Here is a 16871-nt window from a genome sequence, read left to right on the forward strand (position 1 = left end):
CAGTAATGAGCACGTCCATAAAACGCGCTGCAGCAACTCATCAAAACCCCGTCAACAGTATCCTCCAAACATGAGCACTGTACCACATCAAGGGATGATGAGAGTACGAATATGAGAGTACCACCATCTTCAAGATTCATCTCCATAAAATACACGTGAACTTGGAGTACAACCTGTTGGGAACAGAATGAAAGTTTTAAAATACATCTTTTTCCTTATTCTCATCACCTACTTGTAAGCAGATAGCGATTTTCGTTTTTTTTTGTTTTGTTTCTGCCTTTTTAAAAAGTGGCAGCATATTTCCTCCAAATCCTCAGTTATATGGTTTGACTTTGTAATGTCTGGAACAACATTCAAAGGTAACTAGAGAAAAGGTTTATTTCACATGGCCTTTGACAGGCCATAGGCTTTTTAACTTTATTAGTCGTGTGGAGATAGGGGTTTCCTATTGTCAATCGGTATGTAGCAATCTTGATCATCAAATACCTGGTATTTCCAAATTGAATATTTAAAAGGCATTTTTGTTCTGTATTTGGGAGAGCGATATAATAATCAGCGAAATAATCAGTTACCATCAAGGCAAAAGCTTTGCTTGCAAATAAGCAGCAATCTGTAGCACCATCCCATAGGCTTAAGTGGAAAATCATTAAATACATCTATCCTGTTAGAAGATGTAAGGTGAAATTCTGTTGTCAGTTTTATTTATTCAACATTTTTGGCAGACTGTTATATTCATTATCCTTCCAGATCCATCAGGAGCTACCATTGATATTCTTTTCCTGATTTTTGGCTTCTGAGTAGCTCTTAGTAACTTTCTAAGTTCAATCATGGATTAACTAGCCACCTTTTGGCTGTTGAATGTGATTTATGAGCAGGCATTAATACAGAAATGTATTAATGTTGTCCTTTAATCCATTCAGAATGATAGAATTTCTTTCCTTGTTGCTGGGTCGGTAAAGTGTTACTGCTTCCTAGTAGTTCTATGGGAGATATCCAGCTAGGAAGTGTGCAAGCAATGATCCTGCATATAAATGAAATCTTTAAAGTGTAACTTTGTATTTTCATATTTGATTAATGAAGCTTACGAAGATGGTTCATGTGCAAAACTGAAAATTTAAAGTTCCAGGTTTTATAACAAATGGATCAAGGTGGATGGTTAAAATGTAATAAAGAGTGATTTGCTATAGTCATGCTGTGCTACCTCAGTGCTCGTAGTGGTGACAAGTCATTGGAGTAGAATTGAAAATACTTCACAATCAGCACAAAAATGTACAAACAAGTGTGTAATATAAAAATAACATTGTCTGATTATTCTTTCATTGACATTAATTATTAGAATTGATTTGCATCTACTGCAGACTGGCATAGCTCTTAGTCTTTGTAAAGGCCAATCAACAAAATAAATTGCCTACTGTCCCATCAAGTTTGTAAAGCTGATTACTGTGAGGACTTCTGAGCTACTACTCTTTCCCTGATTTCCCCACCCCCCAGCAAAATACTCAATAATCGAGGATAATGAGGAAAATTGCTTGTACATTCAGCCATGTACTGGGATTCAAGAGCTACTCTATTAATTTGCTTTATTGCACACCAGAAACCACTTTCCCATGCATCATATATAATTGATGGGAATAAGTAGATGCGAGAAGAGTAACGTTCTTGAGTTCATCGAAGAGACTTTGAAATGAAATTTTCCTTGTCAAATAGAAGCTTCAAATTATTTTCTGCATTTTGCTGGAAATGGACAGTTTTCTGCAGAAATAACATAAAAGTAATGTGCTCAAACACTGTCATTGCCATTATACTGATTCTGTACCTAAACTAGCACCGAATATCAACATCTGGTAGATTGTTTCTGCCTGATTTTATCTTAAAGCAGTTTGAGAATGTAATTGTACAATTTTGGAAGAGGAGTATGTAAGGGAGTAAATGGAGAAAGGGGACAAGGATTTGCTTTTTTCAACATTTGTCGTCTTTGTGCTGCTGTAACTCTTTTTCTCTCTCATGTCCTGTCACTCTTTCTTCCCGTTACTTTTCTCCTTTCTTCCCCTCACTCTCCTCTCTCCAGATCCATCAGGAGCTACCATTGGTATTCTTTTCCTGATTTTTGGCTCCTGAGTAGCTCTTAGAAAGTTACTAAGTCCAATCATCTCCTCCATTCCTTCATCCTCTCCCTGTGTAACCCCTCCTTCACACCCTCCGTTTCCCCGCACGCACTCACCCGTGCCCTTTCATTCCACCAACTCCCCTTTCTCTGCACAGCACAGTGTGATCCCTCTTCCACTCTACATGCCCTCTACTTTTCTCTCCTGTCCTCCTCTCTTCCCAAACCCTCCACCCCCACCATCCCCTCCCAAACAAACCAATGAAAGCTTTTGAAAATATGTTTACAGTTTATTGACACAAAGTTCCTTTACGTAGAATTAATTTGACAGAAGAATAGAAAGGTAAGCCAAAGGTGCACGACCATGAATATTGTTGCTCTTTTGCAGGTGATTTAATTGGAAGTAACCCTTGGAATTTTTTTTTAGTTGAAATTTGCATAAGCTTGAGATACGTTGCCAGAATTTGTCTTCAAGCAAATATTCTTAAATGCCACAAACAAGTTAAAAATAAATCAGGAATCCATTCAGTTATACTTGACAACATGAAAAGATAAATGCAAAATTTGTTGCTGTTATGTAATCGGTTTTTCAAACCCATTTTTAGGGTCCATGATACCATTTTCAATGAGAGTGTTGCATGCAGAACTTCCACAGTACTTGGGGAAACCACAGGAATCATTGGACAGGCTACACACTATGAAAATAGCTTGTATAAAGGTAGGACCTTGGAATTTTAAGAACATATTTGTGTGTTTTTCCGTTTGAATCCTACTCCTAAGAAATGCGGTCAACTCGTGAGGTTTGCCATTGCAGAAAAATCCATGGTGGATCCTGTTGTGAAGTCATAGCATGGTGAAAAATTTTGTTGGAGGTATTTCTTTTCCTGTTATGTATAGTCACTTGTGAATATATTTTCATACATTCATAAGTTAGCTTTTATTAATAGAGGGATCGCGTTCTGGAACCAAGAGGTTATGCTGCAGCTGTACAAAACTCTGGTGCGGCCACACTTGGAGTATTGCATACAGTTCTGGTCACCGCATTATAAGAAGGATGTGGAAGCTTTGGAAAGGGTGCAGAGGAGATTTACTGGGATGTTGCCTGGTATGGAGGAAAGGTCTTACGAGGAAAGGCTGAGGGACTTGAGGCTGTTTTCATTAGAGAGAAGTAGGTTGAGAGGTGACTTAATTGAAACATATAAAATAATCAGAGGGTTAGATAGGGTGGATAGGGAGAGCCTTTTTCCCAGGATGGTGTCAGCGAGCATGAGGGGGCATAGCTTTAAATTGAGGGGCGAAAGATATAGGACAGATGTCAGAGCTAGTTTCTTTACTCAGTAGTAAGGGAATGGAACACTTTGCCTGCAACGGTAGTAGATTTGCCAACTTTAGGTACATTTAAGTTGTCATTGGATAAGTATATGGACATACATGGAATAGTGTAGGTTAGATGGGCTGCAGATCGATATGACAGGTCAGCACAGCATCGAGGGCTGAAGGGCCTGTACTGTGCTGTAATGTTCTATGTTCTATATTGCCCTATCACAAGTGAAAGCAATTTGTATATTTACAAGGCTGTCACAAGGATTTTCAAAGAGAGCTCCTTCTTATCCTGTTTCTCCATGTGTAACTTAGGATCGCCATTCATTAACCATTTAAATGTTAGTGCTCTGCTCCCATCCCTGTGATGGTTTCTGCAGTTGAATAGTTGAGGTTTTCTTTTCTACAGATGGACTGAGCTGAAGAAGTCCTAGGAGGAGTTGGAAGCTCTTTAAAAATTTTACTTGTCAATGCTGCAGGTCATAGTAGCCTGGTTCAGCACTGCAGTCCTTTCATTGGATTGTCTTGCAGCTTGCTGTTGAGAAGCTGCTCTGTATGATGCTCTAAGTTTTTTTTCTTGGAATTCTGTTAAAATGGTATCTTTCTGTCAGTCTTGCCTAGACTAAACTTTAACATGTCTGCTATCCCAAATCTGCTGTATCATCTTTCAAAAGTAGATCGTGGAACCATCCATTGTCTTTGGTCAAAATGATGTTAAACCGTTTCATGCATCATTTTTGGATAGTTCTCATTGTCAGGTTATAGTGAGTTAAGAAGACCTGTTTACACCTCTGGGAGAACCTTTTATCAGGGAATTTCTGCTGACAGTGGAAATGCTCTTTCGGTTTCAAATGCTCGTGATTTCTTAGAGATAAACACAATCTAGCTCCAAAACCAGCTCAATCCATAAGTGTCATGTGACTTTTGGGAGTCATTTGGTGGCATTGTGTCCATTTAAAAGACAGATTAGCCTTCTTTCTGAAATAGCCAATACACTACACACTCGTGACACTTCAAATAAAGATGTATGGATGCATTCTGTTTGCATTTGTGTTTTAGAATTGTGATGAAACTTGATAAATATTTTTTCCAATACTTTTAAAATTCCCAGTGCTTTGAAGGATAGGCCAGAATGAACACAGTCTACTTTGTCATTATCTTAAATTATTCATCTCACTTTACATCATTCGGTCCCTCGCTCTTCGTGTGAACTCTTATTGTGTTTTGTATTCTTTTTCTTAGTTTATAATGTCATGAAATGAGAGGCTTCAAAATTTATTTCACCTGAATTTAAATTTCTTTGGATTAATTTAAAATAATAATGTATCTGTGAAAATTGATTCTTTTGTCTAGCTCATATCTTTTGATGTGTACTTAACCGCAGCCTGCAACTTCTTTTGTTAGCATCATGCTAGGATACCTACAAAAATCTGTTCTGAGAATGCCACCTGAGAATTATTTGGTTACTTTGAATATTGTAATGATACAGTTTTGCGACTGTTAGAGTTTTTTTGAAAAATGTTACTTGCCTGTCACACAGATCATTGATAACCTGGAAAATGGACTAGCTGAAGATGGAAGCATGATCAGTGTATCCTCTGAGAACAGGCAAGGTGTGGATTTTGTTACTCTCTAATCAAATGATCATTTTAATGTCAGTTTCGAGGATAACAATACCATTGCACAAATAGTGTTCGTTTAGAACATTTGAAATAGTGGAACAGCCTGTAGTAATCCAACTATTTTCAGAATTATTTTTTATTGAGCTTCTTTTCAACTTGGAATTGTTATAGAGACTTTTATATGTTCTTTGCAAGGACAATTCTGCATATAAAATTAATATAAAAAACTAAATTCAGAATCACAAAACCTTAAAACTCCTATAAATTTTGAAGGCTTTCCTATCACCTGTCAATAAAGTCTGCAACTGCACATCAATCTTAATCTTGATTTGCAGGCATTCCACAGCTGCATAGAAAAGATAACTTAGGCTGACTGAAAATTGACAGTCGAGTGCATATCTATGAAATGTTGGATGCATGCAGCTCGGAAAACAGGCACAACTGAGATGCATGACAATAGCTCTGAATGCTGGTGATCTGATTTCATGGCGCACCTGATAATTGTTTATCCCCATTATATGCATATGATTTTCATTGCTTGAGCTAAAACGCTTCAAATTCATTACCATGCCAAAATTGGGTATGTTTTCACTTTTGCACCACATTAAAGAATCAGTATTCTTCTGATAGAAATTATTAGTGGTAGAGTGCTTGGTTTTTTTACTCATTGCAGCCTTTAGAATTAAATTCCATTCTACAAATGTAGGGACTGGTAGAGAAAAATAGTGCATAGCTGCTGATCTGAGTCAATTTATTTGAGAAGATATTGACCCTCAGAATTAGTTGTTGGGAGGTAGACAGGAAGAGTTGGGTCTGATGCCCGTTTGTGGAAGCAACGTGCATCACTAAGTGAACGTGGTGTTTCGTTTTTGAGCTTTGAATTCATGCAAATGGCTGGGTTAAAATAGGAAAATGGGGAAAAGGAAAATCCTATTTTCCCACCCCTCTATGAAAATTTAGTATGGTATTATGAATGGACCAGATATAAACAATTTAGAGAAGCCCACTCTTGGATCTTGATCAGATGGGCCAATGGACTGGGGAGTGTGGAGTGGCAGATGGTGTTTCATTTAGATAAATGAGAGGTGCTGCATTTGGAAAGGCAAGTCAAGGCAGGACTTATGCACTTAATGGTAAGGCCCTAGGAGTGTTTCTGAACAGACTTTGGAGGTGAAGTTTACAGCTCATTGAAAGTGGAGTCGCAAGTGGATAGGATAGTGATGAAGGTGCTTTGGTTTGTTTGCCTTTATTGGTCAGTGCTTTGAGTATAGGAATAGGGAGGTCACGTTGCAGTTGTACAGGACATTGGTTAGGCCACTTTTAGAATAAATAGACATTTATAAAATCATGAGGGGCATGGGTAGGGTAAATAGACAAGGTCTTTTTCCAGGGCAGGTGAGTCCAAAACTTGAGCACATTGGTTTAAGGTGAGAGAGGAAAGATTTAAAGGGGACCTAAGGGGCAACTTTTTCACACAATGGGTGGTGCATGTATGTAATGAGCTGCCAGAAGAAGTGGTGGAGGCTGGTACAATTGCAACGTTTAAAAGGCATTTATATGGGTGTATGAACAGGAAGGGTTTAGAAGGATATGGGCCAAATGCTGGCAAATGGGACTAGATTAATTTAGGATATCTGGTCGGCATGGATGAGTTGGACCAAAGCATCTGTTTCTGTGCTGTGCATTTCTTATGACTCTAAATGCTTGCTCCATTTGAGACCCTCCATAGACTGCAAACAACATACTTTTACTAACAGGAATTAAAAAAAGACCTTTGATCACATTCAGACATATTTCAATATTGTCAACAGCTGATAACATATAAATCACACCGCTAATTTGGCCAATGAAATCTCACCAAATGTCAACGTGAAAAGAAAACATTGCTAATATTTGCATTATTATTCCTTTATCTCCTTTTTAATTCTGTATTGGGATGATGGAGGATGAGGCAATTTGGACAGGAGAGAAAAGCACATGATAACTCTGGTCCAGTAGAGAGTAGTAGAATATTGGGACAAAAAGAAGAATAGTAGGTGTCCAGAAACAACAAGATTTAAATTCAGTGAATAAAATGGAACAAACTGAATTAATCTCACATTGGCACTGCTTTTAAAACTCTACATATCCGAAACAAAATCCACTTCTTCCTGTCACGAACTAACTAGTTCTCTAACTCCAAGCATAGACGATCCGTTATTTCAGCTTGAGAAATTCTTGCTCAAAGTTTAGATTGATTAGAAGTAGAGTAGAATTATTTTGAGCAAATTCAACTGGACCCTTATTGTTTACAAAAGCAGTCATACTGATGTACTTGTTTTGTCAGTGAAAACTTAATTATTGCCAACAGTTATCACTAAATTACAATATTAGACTTCAAGACAAAACTATTTTATCCAGTGCATAGCTCAACCTAAGTCTAATAAAGTACCGCTCCTCAACCCTCTGTCTGTGTTGATTTGGCTCATTGTGGCTTAATTGGAGATATATGTAGCAGTGCTTGAGGAAGGGGATACAGCCAGAATTCCTGCTTTGATCAATGAAAAACAACCACTCAACATCCGCAGGATCAAATTAGGATGTGACACTCGCTTGAATTGTCCAACACAGTTTTATGTTAAATTTAATACAATAGCAATACTGCAATATATACAATAAGAAGACACAACACAACCATTCTCACTAATTAGAGATAATGGGAACTGCAGATGAGCATCAACAAACACCACCAATTCTTACTTGTTTCACTGCACACAAACAATGAGGGACTAATTTGACTGCACATCCATAATCGCACAAGCTGAACAGAAACATGCCAGGGAATTCCTGAAGGACTTGTATTCCGACTGGAACTCCATCAACAAACACGTTGAATTAGACCCTGTGTACAAAGCACTGAGAAACTAAACCAGAAGTAACACCATCCACCCCAGCAAACTGAGGAATATAAATAGCAAGCGGGATAGAATACCGACACTTCGCTAGAGATGCACTGATGATGTTACCTAGCAGGGTGATGAAACATTTGCAACCAAATCTACTGATTTGGCGAGCATGTCCACAACCTCGTTCATGACCCAAGCTACACGTCTTCTCAAAAACTTTAAAGCAATACTGTATTTATTGTGTCTTTTAATGTACCAAAACAATAGACATTTTGAAACAGAATTATCAAACAGTATTTGTCACTTTTAAAAGTTCACTCGTTGGACATGGGTATCGCTCGCTGGCCAGCATTTATTGCCCATTCCTAGTTGTCCTTAAAGTGATGATGAGCTCCCTTCTTGAACTGCTGCAGTCCATGTCCTGCACTGAGAGCCAAAATGCCTTTAGGGAGGGAATTCCAAGATTTTGACCCAGTGACTGTAAACAAACAATGATATATTACCACTTGACACTTATCAGCCCAAGCCTGGAAACTGTCCAGATCTTGTTTCATTTGAACATGGACTGCTTCAGTACCTGAGGAGTTGCGAGTGGTACTGAACTTCATGCAAGCATCAGCAAATATCCCTAAATCTGATGGAGGAAGTGTCTTTAATGAAACAGCTGAAGATGGTTGGGCCTAGGACGCTACCCTGAGAAACTCTTGCAGAGATATCCTGGAGCTGAGATGACTGACCTCCCAACAGCCACAACTGTCTTCCTATGTGCCAGGTATTACTCCACCCAGCAGTGAGTTTGCCCATTGATTCTAGTTTTACTATGCCACCTTGATGCCAAGGGCTGTCCCTTTCACCTCACCTCTGGAGTTCAGATCTTTTGTTTCAGCTAAGGCTGTAATGAGGTTAGGAACTGAGTGGCCCTGACTGAACCTAAACTATGAGTAGGTTACTGCTACTTGATAGCACTCTTGAAGGCACTTTATGTCACTTTACTGATGATCCAGAGGAGTAGTCTAATGTGGTGGTAATTGGCTGTCTTGGATTTGACCTTTTTTTATGTACATTGTTGGGTAGATTCCAGTGTTGTAACTGTACTGGAACAACTTGGCAAGGGAAGCAGCAAGTTCTGAAGCATGTCATCAATGCCACTGCTGGAATATCGTCGGCGTCCACAGCTTTTGCACTGTCCAGTACCTCCAACTGTTTGTTGATATTATGTGGAGTGAATTGAATTGGCTGAAGACTGACATCTGTGATGCTGGAGACCACCATGGGAGGCAGAGATGGATCATCCATTTGGTATTTCTGGCTGTAGATTGCTGCAAATGCTGCAGCCTTGTATTTTTCATTGATGTGTGGGGCCCATCCATCTTGTAAAGTGTGTTTCATTAATGCAATTTGGCTGTAATGCGATTGATGAATAGTGGATGCTGTTTGGTTAACACAAATTTTCTGCTGTACAGCTATAGCAATTTTCTGTAGCAATTTCCCTATAACGCAATTTTCTATGGCAATGTCCTTCAGCAAAGATCAAACAAGATCACAACGATCACTTGAGAGGAGAATGACCTGTATTAGTGAAACCATCTCCTTCAGTGAATTGTTTATTGTACACCACCACTCGTGACTGTGTGTGGTGGGCTACAAAGCTTAGATCTCATCCATAGGTTGTAGGATTACTTAACTCTGTCTATTACTTGTTGCTTATGCAGTTTGGTACACAAGGAGTCCAGTTTCGCAGCTTCACAAGGTTGACACATCATTTGTAGATATTTTGGTGCTGCCCCTGACATGGTCTCCTGCACCTTCATTGCCCCAGGGTTGATTGCTTGGCATGATGATAATGATTGAGTGGGGTATATGCCAGACCATGAGGTTGCAGATGATGTTGGAGTACAATGCTGCTGTTGATGGCCCACACCACCCTGTGGATGCCCAGTTTCGAGTTGCTGGATCTGTTTGAAGTCTGTCACATTAGCACAGTGGTAATGCTACACGATATGATGGAGGATATCCACAATGTGAAGGTGGGATTTCATCTCCTCCAGGATTGTGTGGTGGCCATTCTATTATGGACAGATGCATCTGCAACTGGCAGATTAGTGAGGATGAGGCCAAGTATGTATTCCCCTCTTGGTTCTTTCATCACTTAACACGGCCCAGTCTAGCAGCTGTGTCTTTCAGGACCCCATGAGCTCAATCAGTAGTGCTACTGCTGAGCTACCTTTGATAGTGGACACATTGAAATCCCCCAATCAGTACATTTTGCACCCTTGTCACCATCAGTGCTTCCTCCAAGTGTTGTTCAATATGAAGGACTACTGATTCGTCAGCCACTGGAGTGTGGTATGTGGTAACGAGCAGGCATTTTCCTTGTCCAGGTTTAACCTCTGGTCAAGAGACTTCATGGGGTCCAGAGTCAATGTTGAGGGGTCCCAGGGCAACTTCCCCTCAACTGTATACCACTGTGCTGCTGCCTCTTCTGGGTCTATTCTATTGTTGAGATTGAACATACCCAGGTATGTGTTTGGGACATTGTCTGTTAGATATGATTCCAGGAGTACGACTTGTCGAATGTTGCTTGATTCATCTGTGAGACAACACTCCCACTTCTGGCACTAGTCCTCCCCAGATGTTGGTAAGGAGGACTCGCAGGGTCAGAGGGCTATCTTTGCTGTTGTCTTTTCTGGTGTCTAGGTCAATGCCTGGTGGTCTGTCCAGTTTTATTTCTTTGGTGAGACTTTGTAGCAATCAACACAGCTGAGTGGCTTGCTAGACCATTTTAGAGAATAGTTTAGTGTCAACACATTGCTGTGACTGTGGAGTCATTTGTAAACTGTACGAGGTAAGGATGACAGGTTTCCTTCCCTAAAGGATGTGAGGGAGCCAAATGGGTTTTTCCCTGATAATCAGCCTGGTATTCATGGTCATCAGTTTCTTAATTCCAAAATATTTTCGTTGAATTCAGATTCCACCATCAGCCATGGCAGAATTTAGCTGAATTAATAGTAAGCAATAATATCACTCGGCCATTCCCTCCCGTGTCACCAAGGTTAGGAGATTTTAGGATAGGTAGTTAAGGACTTTTATATGGAATATATTAAGAGGAGAAAATGACAGGAGTAAGGAGGGAATGCTAGAGCTTGGGGATCTGGGCAGCTGAAAACCCATCTCCCAATGGTGAAATGGTAAGAATTGGAGGAGAACATCGTGTTTAGGGATTGGAGAAGATCAGAGAACATGAAGGACAAAGTCACAAAAAGTTAAAAGGATCAGAGTATTAAGATCAAGGTCAACTGGAGGCCAACATAGGTGAGCAAGTATGAATAGAAGTGATTCTGGTGAGATATTAGAAAGCACGAGATTTACAGTTGCTGTTGTGGTTGGTTGGCTTGCTGAGCTGGTTCATTGTTCTGCAGACGTTTCATTCCCCTGCTGGATAACATCATCAGTGCAACCTCTGATAAAGTGCTGTTGTGTTTTCCTGCCTGGTATTTAAATGGTGGAGTCTGTTGATCTGGATTACCTCACTGATGGCTCTCTGATGAAGGGTCTAGGCCCGAAACGTCAGCTTTTGTGCTCCTGAGATGCTGCTTGGCCTGCTGTGTTCATCCAGCTCCACACTTTGTTGTCTTGGATTACATCACTTTTGGTTTTCCTTCACAGTGGAGTGTAAGTGGGATCTGGCTCTATGTGTTTATTGATGGCTTTCTTAGTAGAGAGCCAGGCTTCTAGGAATTCCTGTGCTTGGCTCTGCTTTGCTTGTCCCAGTCAAATTGGTAGTTTTCCATATCCATGTAGATGGAGATGAGTGAGTATTGGTCGTGTCTTTTTGTTGCCAGTTGATGTTTGTGTACCAGATTGACTCTAAAACCTTATTTACAGTTGCAGTAGAACTTACGGAACTGGAGGACAAAAGTTGATGAGGGTTCAACCTCCTTCACAAGAACCATGTTTTGTTTGGCTAGAGTAGGCTGTTATCATTGTTGCTGCATATTACTAGCCTGCTGCGGTCTTATCTTCCTGCCACAGACAAGTGGTGAATGTGTACAAGAAACACTATGGAGGCTGTAGGTTTTGTAATTTGGAATGAATCTCTCTGGAAATGTGAGTTAAGTAATGTGTCCTTAATCATTATTAGCTGTTATTAGACTATTTAAAAATAGCTTCCTAATGTTTTAACAATGCAGTGCTCTACCTTGTGCGCAAGAAATTTAGCAAAATTTAGCCCCCTGTTTATCAAACAAACTTAGAGGGGTTACTGATATAAATTTCAAACACTGAGCCTTTCATGTTTTCGCCTGCAGTATTAGTAAATGCCCCAGTGTGACACCCCTTCAGAAGTTATGTTTTTAATGTCCAGCAGTGTAAGCAATGACATGAAACACCGTGTAACTTCTGTATTTGGGAGGTCTGATAAAGGTACCTGTGTAGTGAAGACCAACCTCTTGAACAATCCTTAAAGAAATTGCTTTTTGTTTTGTTACACATCCTGTTTTCAGTGGTCCGTGCCATGTGCATCGTGGTAGCTATCCTAGTGGTTAAGAAAGTACAACCATGCCCATTCTTATTTAGTAAATAATGTATGCTTTACAGAAGTAAGCGGACAGCAGTATAATTCTGTTATGGAAAGGAAGACTTTGATTTAATTTGTGCCTTAAATTTCTCAAATCTGAACTTCATATACAATGGGTTATGTTGATGTCCAATAATTATCACAGGCAAATATGGCAGCCAATACATGCAGTGCTGAAAAATGAAACTAATTGTAAACATTCAGAATTTCATCTTCAAATGTACTCAAGTTTAGCTGTATTGAAAAGGTGTTGAAGTGAGTGTCCCTCATTGAAATAACAGATTTTTCCAGTAACTTCATTTTTTTGGTAATTCAAGAATACTGTTGTATGTGCACCACGTTACTGACACTTAATGACTAAATTGAAGTTTGTGCATGAGACTTTGGGATTTGGTTTTACCCTGTTTACAATACTTGTAAGCTACTCCTGATGGAAAATGTATGCCGTAAAGTGCTTAATTATTGTTGCAGGCGTGAATCAATGGAAGTGTGACAGAAAAGGTGTGAATTGTACTATGCAGCAAGCCACTGGAGAAATTTGTAGAGTTTTATAGATTAGGTATGTGATTCTAGTGCAACAACAGATATAATTCATTTCCAATACATAAATAGCTATTTCCCATACATAAATACAGAAAAAACTATGTTATCAAACCTTGTTGTGACTGATTCACGTGTAACTGAAAGCTAATTTTAATTACTGCATAATTGTTGTCTTCAGATTTAGTTTGTGTCCTTTAATTTTTTTTCTTTCTGCCTATTATCACATTTTTGGTTTGTTGCACAAGGTGCAAGGCAGGATATAACGTTACAGAAGAATAAGCAGCTTTTGACTGGTGTATGAATTTTCTGTTCTTTGTCTTCAAATGTTGCTATGTTGAGACAGGGCCAAGAATTCTGCTTTTTGAAGATAAATGTTGGGGGATTGGTTCAAGACAGGATTAGTTCTTTAGCGAAGTCAAGTAATGAAAATGGCAGTGTCGGATGAGATCAAAAGTGAATATAAATAAAATAAGGTGGCAGCACGAAGGAGCAATTAAATTGGGTGGACTATCGTTCCAGCATTGATCTGAATTCAATTTTTGGCCTGGATTGATATATCCTTTGATTGAAGCAATATGAAAATCTGGAATAAAGCAGAAAATATTACAAATACTTGGGTGGAACAGCATCTGCTGAGAGAGATACCTTATTTTTAATGAAAGGCTCGTGACCTAAAACATTGACCCAGATATTCCATTGTCGGACAGTTGTTTTTGTGTAAGCAGGAGTCGCACAGTGACCCTGCAGCATCCTGGTTGTAGCACACTCCCGAAGAAATACCCAAGAAATGTAGTCTTCTGTTAGAAAATTATCTATACCTGCAACCCTTCCAAAATCAGAGACTTCAGATGGCTCTGATGAAATTAAATAAAATAGTTACTCAGGAAATGTCGGACTGTTAAATTGCTCATCTAACTCTTGAGTAACTATTCGGCTGTCCCCATGCTGACCTCACCCCCACCCAATCATGTGTACACATGCATACACATCCCCACAGGCTGACCCAATAACCCAGGGACCATCATCTGCACATCATCCTTGGACTCAATCCATTGCCCATAAACCATCCCCACCACCCTACCTGAAGACTCATCTCTGTCCTACCCTGACAGACTGATTTCTTCTATCCCAAGTACTGCATTACATCCCTTTCCATCTTGTACCTTAGCATTCTCCCCAGCTAGCACCCAACTTAGCCGGCATCCTGCTGCCTACGCACCTGGCATCTTTTTCAGCTGCCATCCTACTTATCTGGCACCTAATCATCTAGAAGCCCACCCTTTCCAGCTTTCCCTAACGTCTCACCTACCTTATTCACTGATGAGTTTGCAGCAGCTGTGTCTGTGTGTCCATCAGGAGCTTTACATTTGACAATAAGGCTACTGACTGCTGTGAAAAGAGGGTGTTTTTGCCACATGGAGACACATAGCTGAATAAAATCAACCTTTCCACTTCTCTAGCATAGTAAAATTAAATCCTTCAAAGACCTTCAAAATTGACCGCAGTAGTTCCTGACCAAACTTTTGTGGAATCAACCCCACACTCTACAAATAATCGATTCCAGACACTGGTTTGTATCTTAGCAATTAATTACAATGTAGTAACTTTTGCAAAAGTTACACAACAAAGATCAAATAAACAATTTAATCTATAAAGGTGTAGCTTTTGTTTTGTTTTCAGCCTCATTCACACAAAGGACAGAGAGACAAACAAATACAATTAAAGGATCAACAAATGAAAACAAGAGTTGGCCAGATTATCTAAGCAGTTTTCACAGTGAATAGCATAGATGATTGCTTCTTGGTTAATTTCCTGAAGATGGCAATCAGATTCATGTTTTCAGTTCATTCGGTGAATGAGTTTTTCATTCCTATTCTGTGACCTTTCAAGAGCTACTAATGGGAGATTAGGCAGAGAGCCATCAGATCTTCATGCTGACTAAACATGTATAGAAATGTTTGACCAGTAACCAACTTGCAGTTAATTTCCAGGCCTGGCCTCGTGAAAAAACAAGAACTTGTGTTAGCCTGTTTTCTTTGTAACACAAGCTGTTAAATACTGCCCAAAAGTCATCTTGAGATCTCAGTCCCTAGAACACAGCTCCAAACCAAAATTTTTTTAAAAAAGTAAAACTATGAAAGATCAGCAAAGGCTCCAACACTTCTATTGGCAGTTCTGTGTTAAAGAAAAACGGAAGTGCAGTTGCACATTTCTAAGGAGCCCTGAGTGGAATCTCCTGTCAAAAATGTGATAGAACAGAAGGCCCACAGTGGCAATTTGCCTAAGATTTGCTACTCATCAGAAAATCCAGCCCAGTCGGTGCGTTTGAGGTCAAGTGGTGAAGAGGGTCGACAGCTATCCGTGGCATCTCTGAATCCAGGTAGACGAAACCAGCCAGTATTTCTGTCACTTAACATTGATGTGGTGAATCCTGTTATAATGGTTATCTGAGTGTTGAGAATGCTTGAGATAGCTCTCAACTAGATTGGGAGAATTCTGGCAGCCAGGGTGGGGAAGAAAATCAGAAACTGGAGAAAGCTAAAATGGGAAAGTTGGAATTCGGAATTCAGACACACTATATTAATAGGTGACTAACAAGGCAAGTATGTAATCCGTGTAAGTAATGCAATACTGCAGCTACCCTTGAGGCTGCAGCTATATCAGTATGAGATTAGTAAGCTGTGAAAATTTAATTATTCATCAGTGTCGTTCATGTCAATGTTAACAGTGTGACCAAGGAGTGGTTCTGCACACTGATGTTGTATTGGTTTGTGTTATTCATTCCCAGTTTACTATATTCTGGAATATAGTAATTAGCAAAAATCAATAGAATTTAAAAACAAAATGTGTTATTTTTGTTATGAAATGAATCGACTGGCAGAATTTTGATCATTTGTATTCTAAATCGGCAGATAGTCTTTTGGCAACCAAGTGATTTTTAAAGGAAATTTTACATGGACTGCACAGAAGGCCACATTGCCATTATAAATCTGTGTGTTGATCTATTGTTCTCTTGCAGGAGAGAAACAAGGATTTTTTTTTCTTCCCCCCCCCCCCCCCCCCTCCCCTTGGATATAATAATAAATTAATTGTGACTTAATATCATGCATTGGCCAAGTCAAGAGCAAGTGAAGCAATGAAGCCAGTAACAAAAAAACAAATATTTGTGTGCCATATCTTCATGAGATGCTCCTGTGTCTTGCAGCCTCTATGCAGTTGTGGAGGTCACGTCTGGGGCGTGTGATGTACTCCATGGCAAACTGCCTGCTGATGATGAAGGTACGTGGGTGGCTGTGAGCTGCAGAATTACCGTATGTACCGTATAATCCGAGCACTAATATAGACATTGCAACAGTTTAATCAATTCCTGTCAGTGTAAATTGCTGGAGGTAGAAGAACTGGGGATATATAGTGGCTTGAAACCATACACGCAGGTTGAAATCAGTATCTGTTTCCACATGTAACTGTCTTATTTTGAAATGCATATAACTTGTTTTAAAATCAGAAAATGTCCTGTTCTGGAAAAATGCATTCTCTTTCTAATAAAGCATTAACCACAGAACCAATACTCAGTACCTCAATAGATGATCAGTGATGAATGATCCTGAGTACCTTGCTTGACCAAATGCATATTTGTTGATTATTGTGATTGTCTTATTTACTGAAAAAAATTAAGTATTTTGGAGGTGGGGGAACCGTAGGAAGGATATGGTAATGCTTGCTGTTCAGATCATTTTTAAAGCCTTGACTGAATCAAGATACTTAGACTCCTATGGATTATTTTTTGGTCTTATTTAATGAGCTGCTCTGTTCTTAGCTCT

General features: G+C 39.4%; 1 protein-coding gene across 4 annotated transcripts in view; it reads left to right on the forward strand.

Moving 5' to 3' along the window:
• The window catches only part of trappc12 (trafficking protein particle complex subunit 12), a 63095-nt gene that overhangs the window by 28040 nt on the left and 18184 nt on the right, over positions 1–16871 (forward strand). For all 4 annotated transcript variants that reach the window (XM_048531883.2, XM_048531884.2, XM_059645601.1 and 1 more), the window contains 3 exons: positions 2710–2822; positions 4965–5037; positions 16256–16329. In XM_048531883.2, coding sequence (XP_048387840.1) covers positions 2710–2822; positions 4965–5037; positions 16256–16329 — 260 coding nt within the window. The remainder of the gene's footprint in view (positions 1–2709; positions 2823–4964; positions 5038–16255; positions 16330–16871) is intronic.

This window comes from Stegostoma tigrinum, chromosome 4 (assembly GCF_030684315.1).
Source record: "Stegostoma tigrinum isolate sSteTig4 chromosome 4, sSteTig4.hap1, whole genome shotgun sequence".
Classification (NCBI taxonomy): domain Eukaryota; kingdom Metazoa; phylum Chordata; class Chondrichthyes; order Orectolobiformes; family Stegostomatidae; genus Stegostoma; species Stegostoma tigrinum.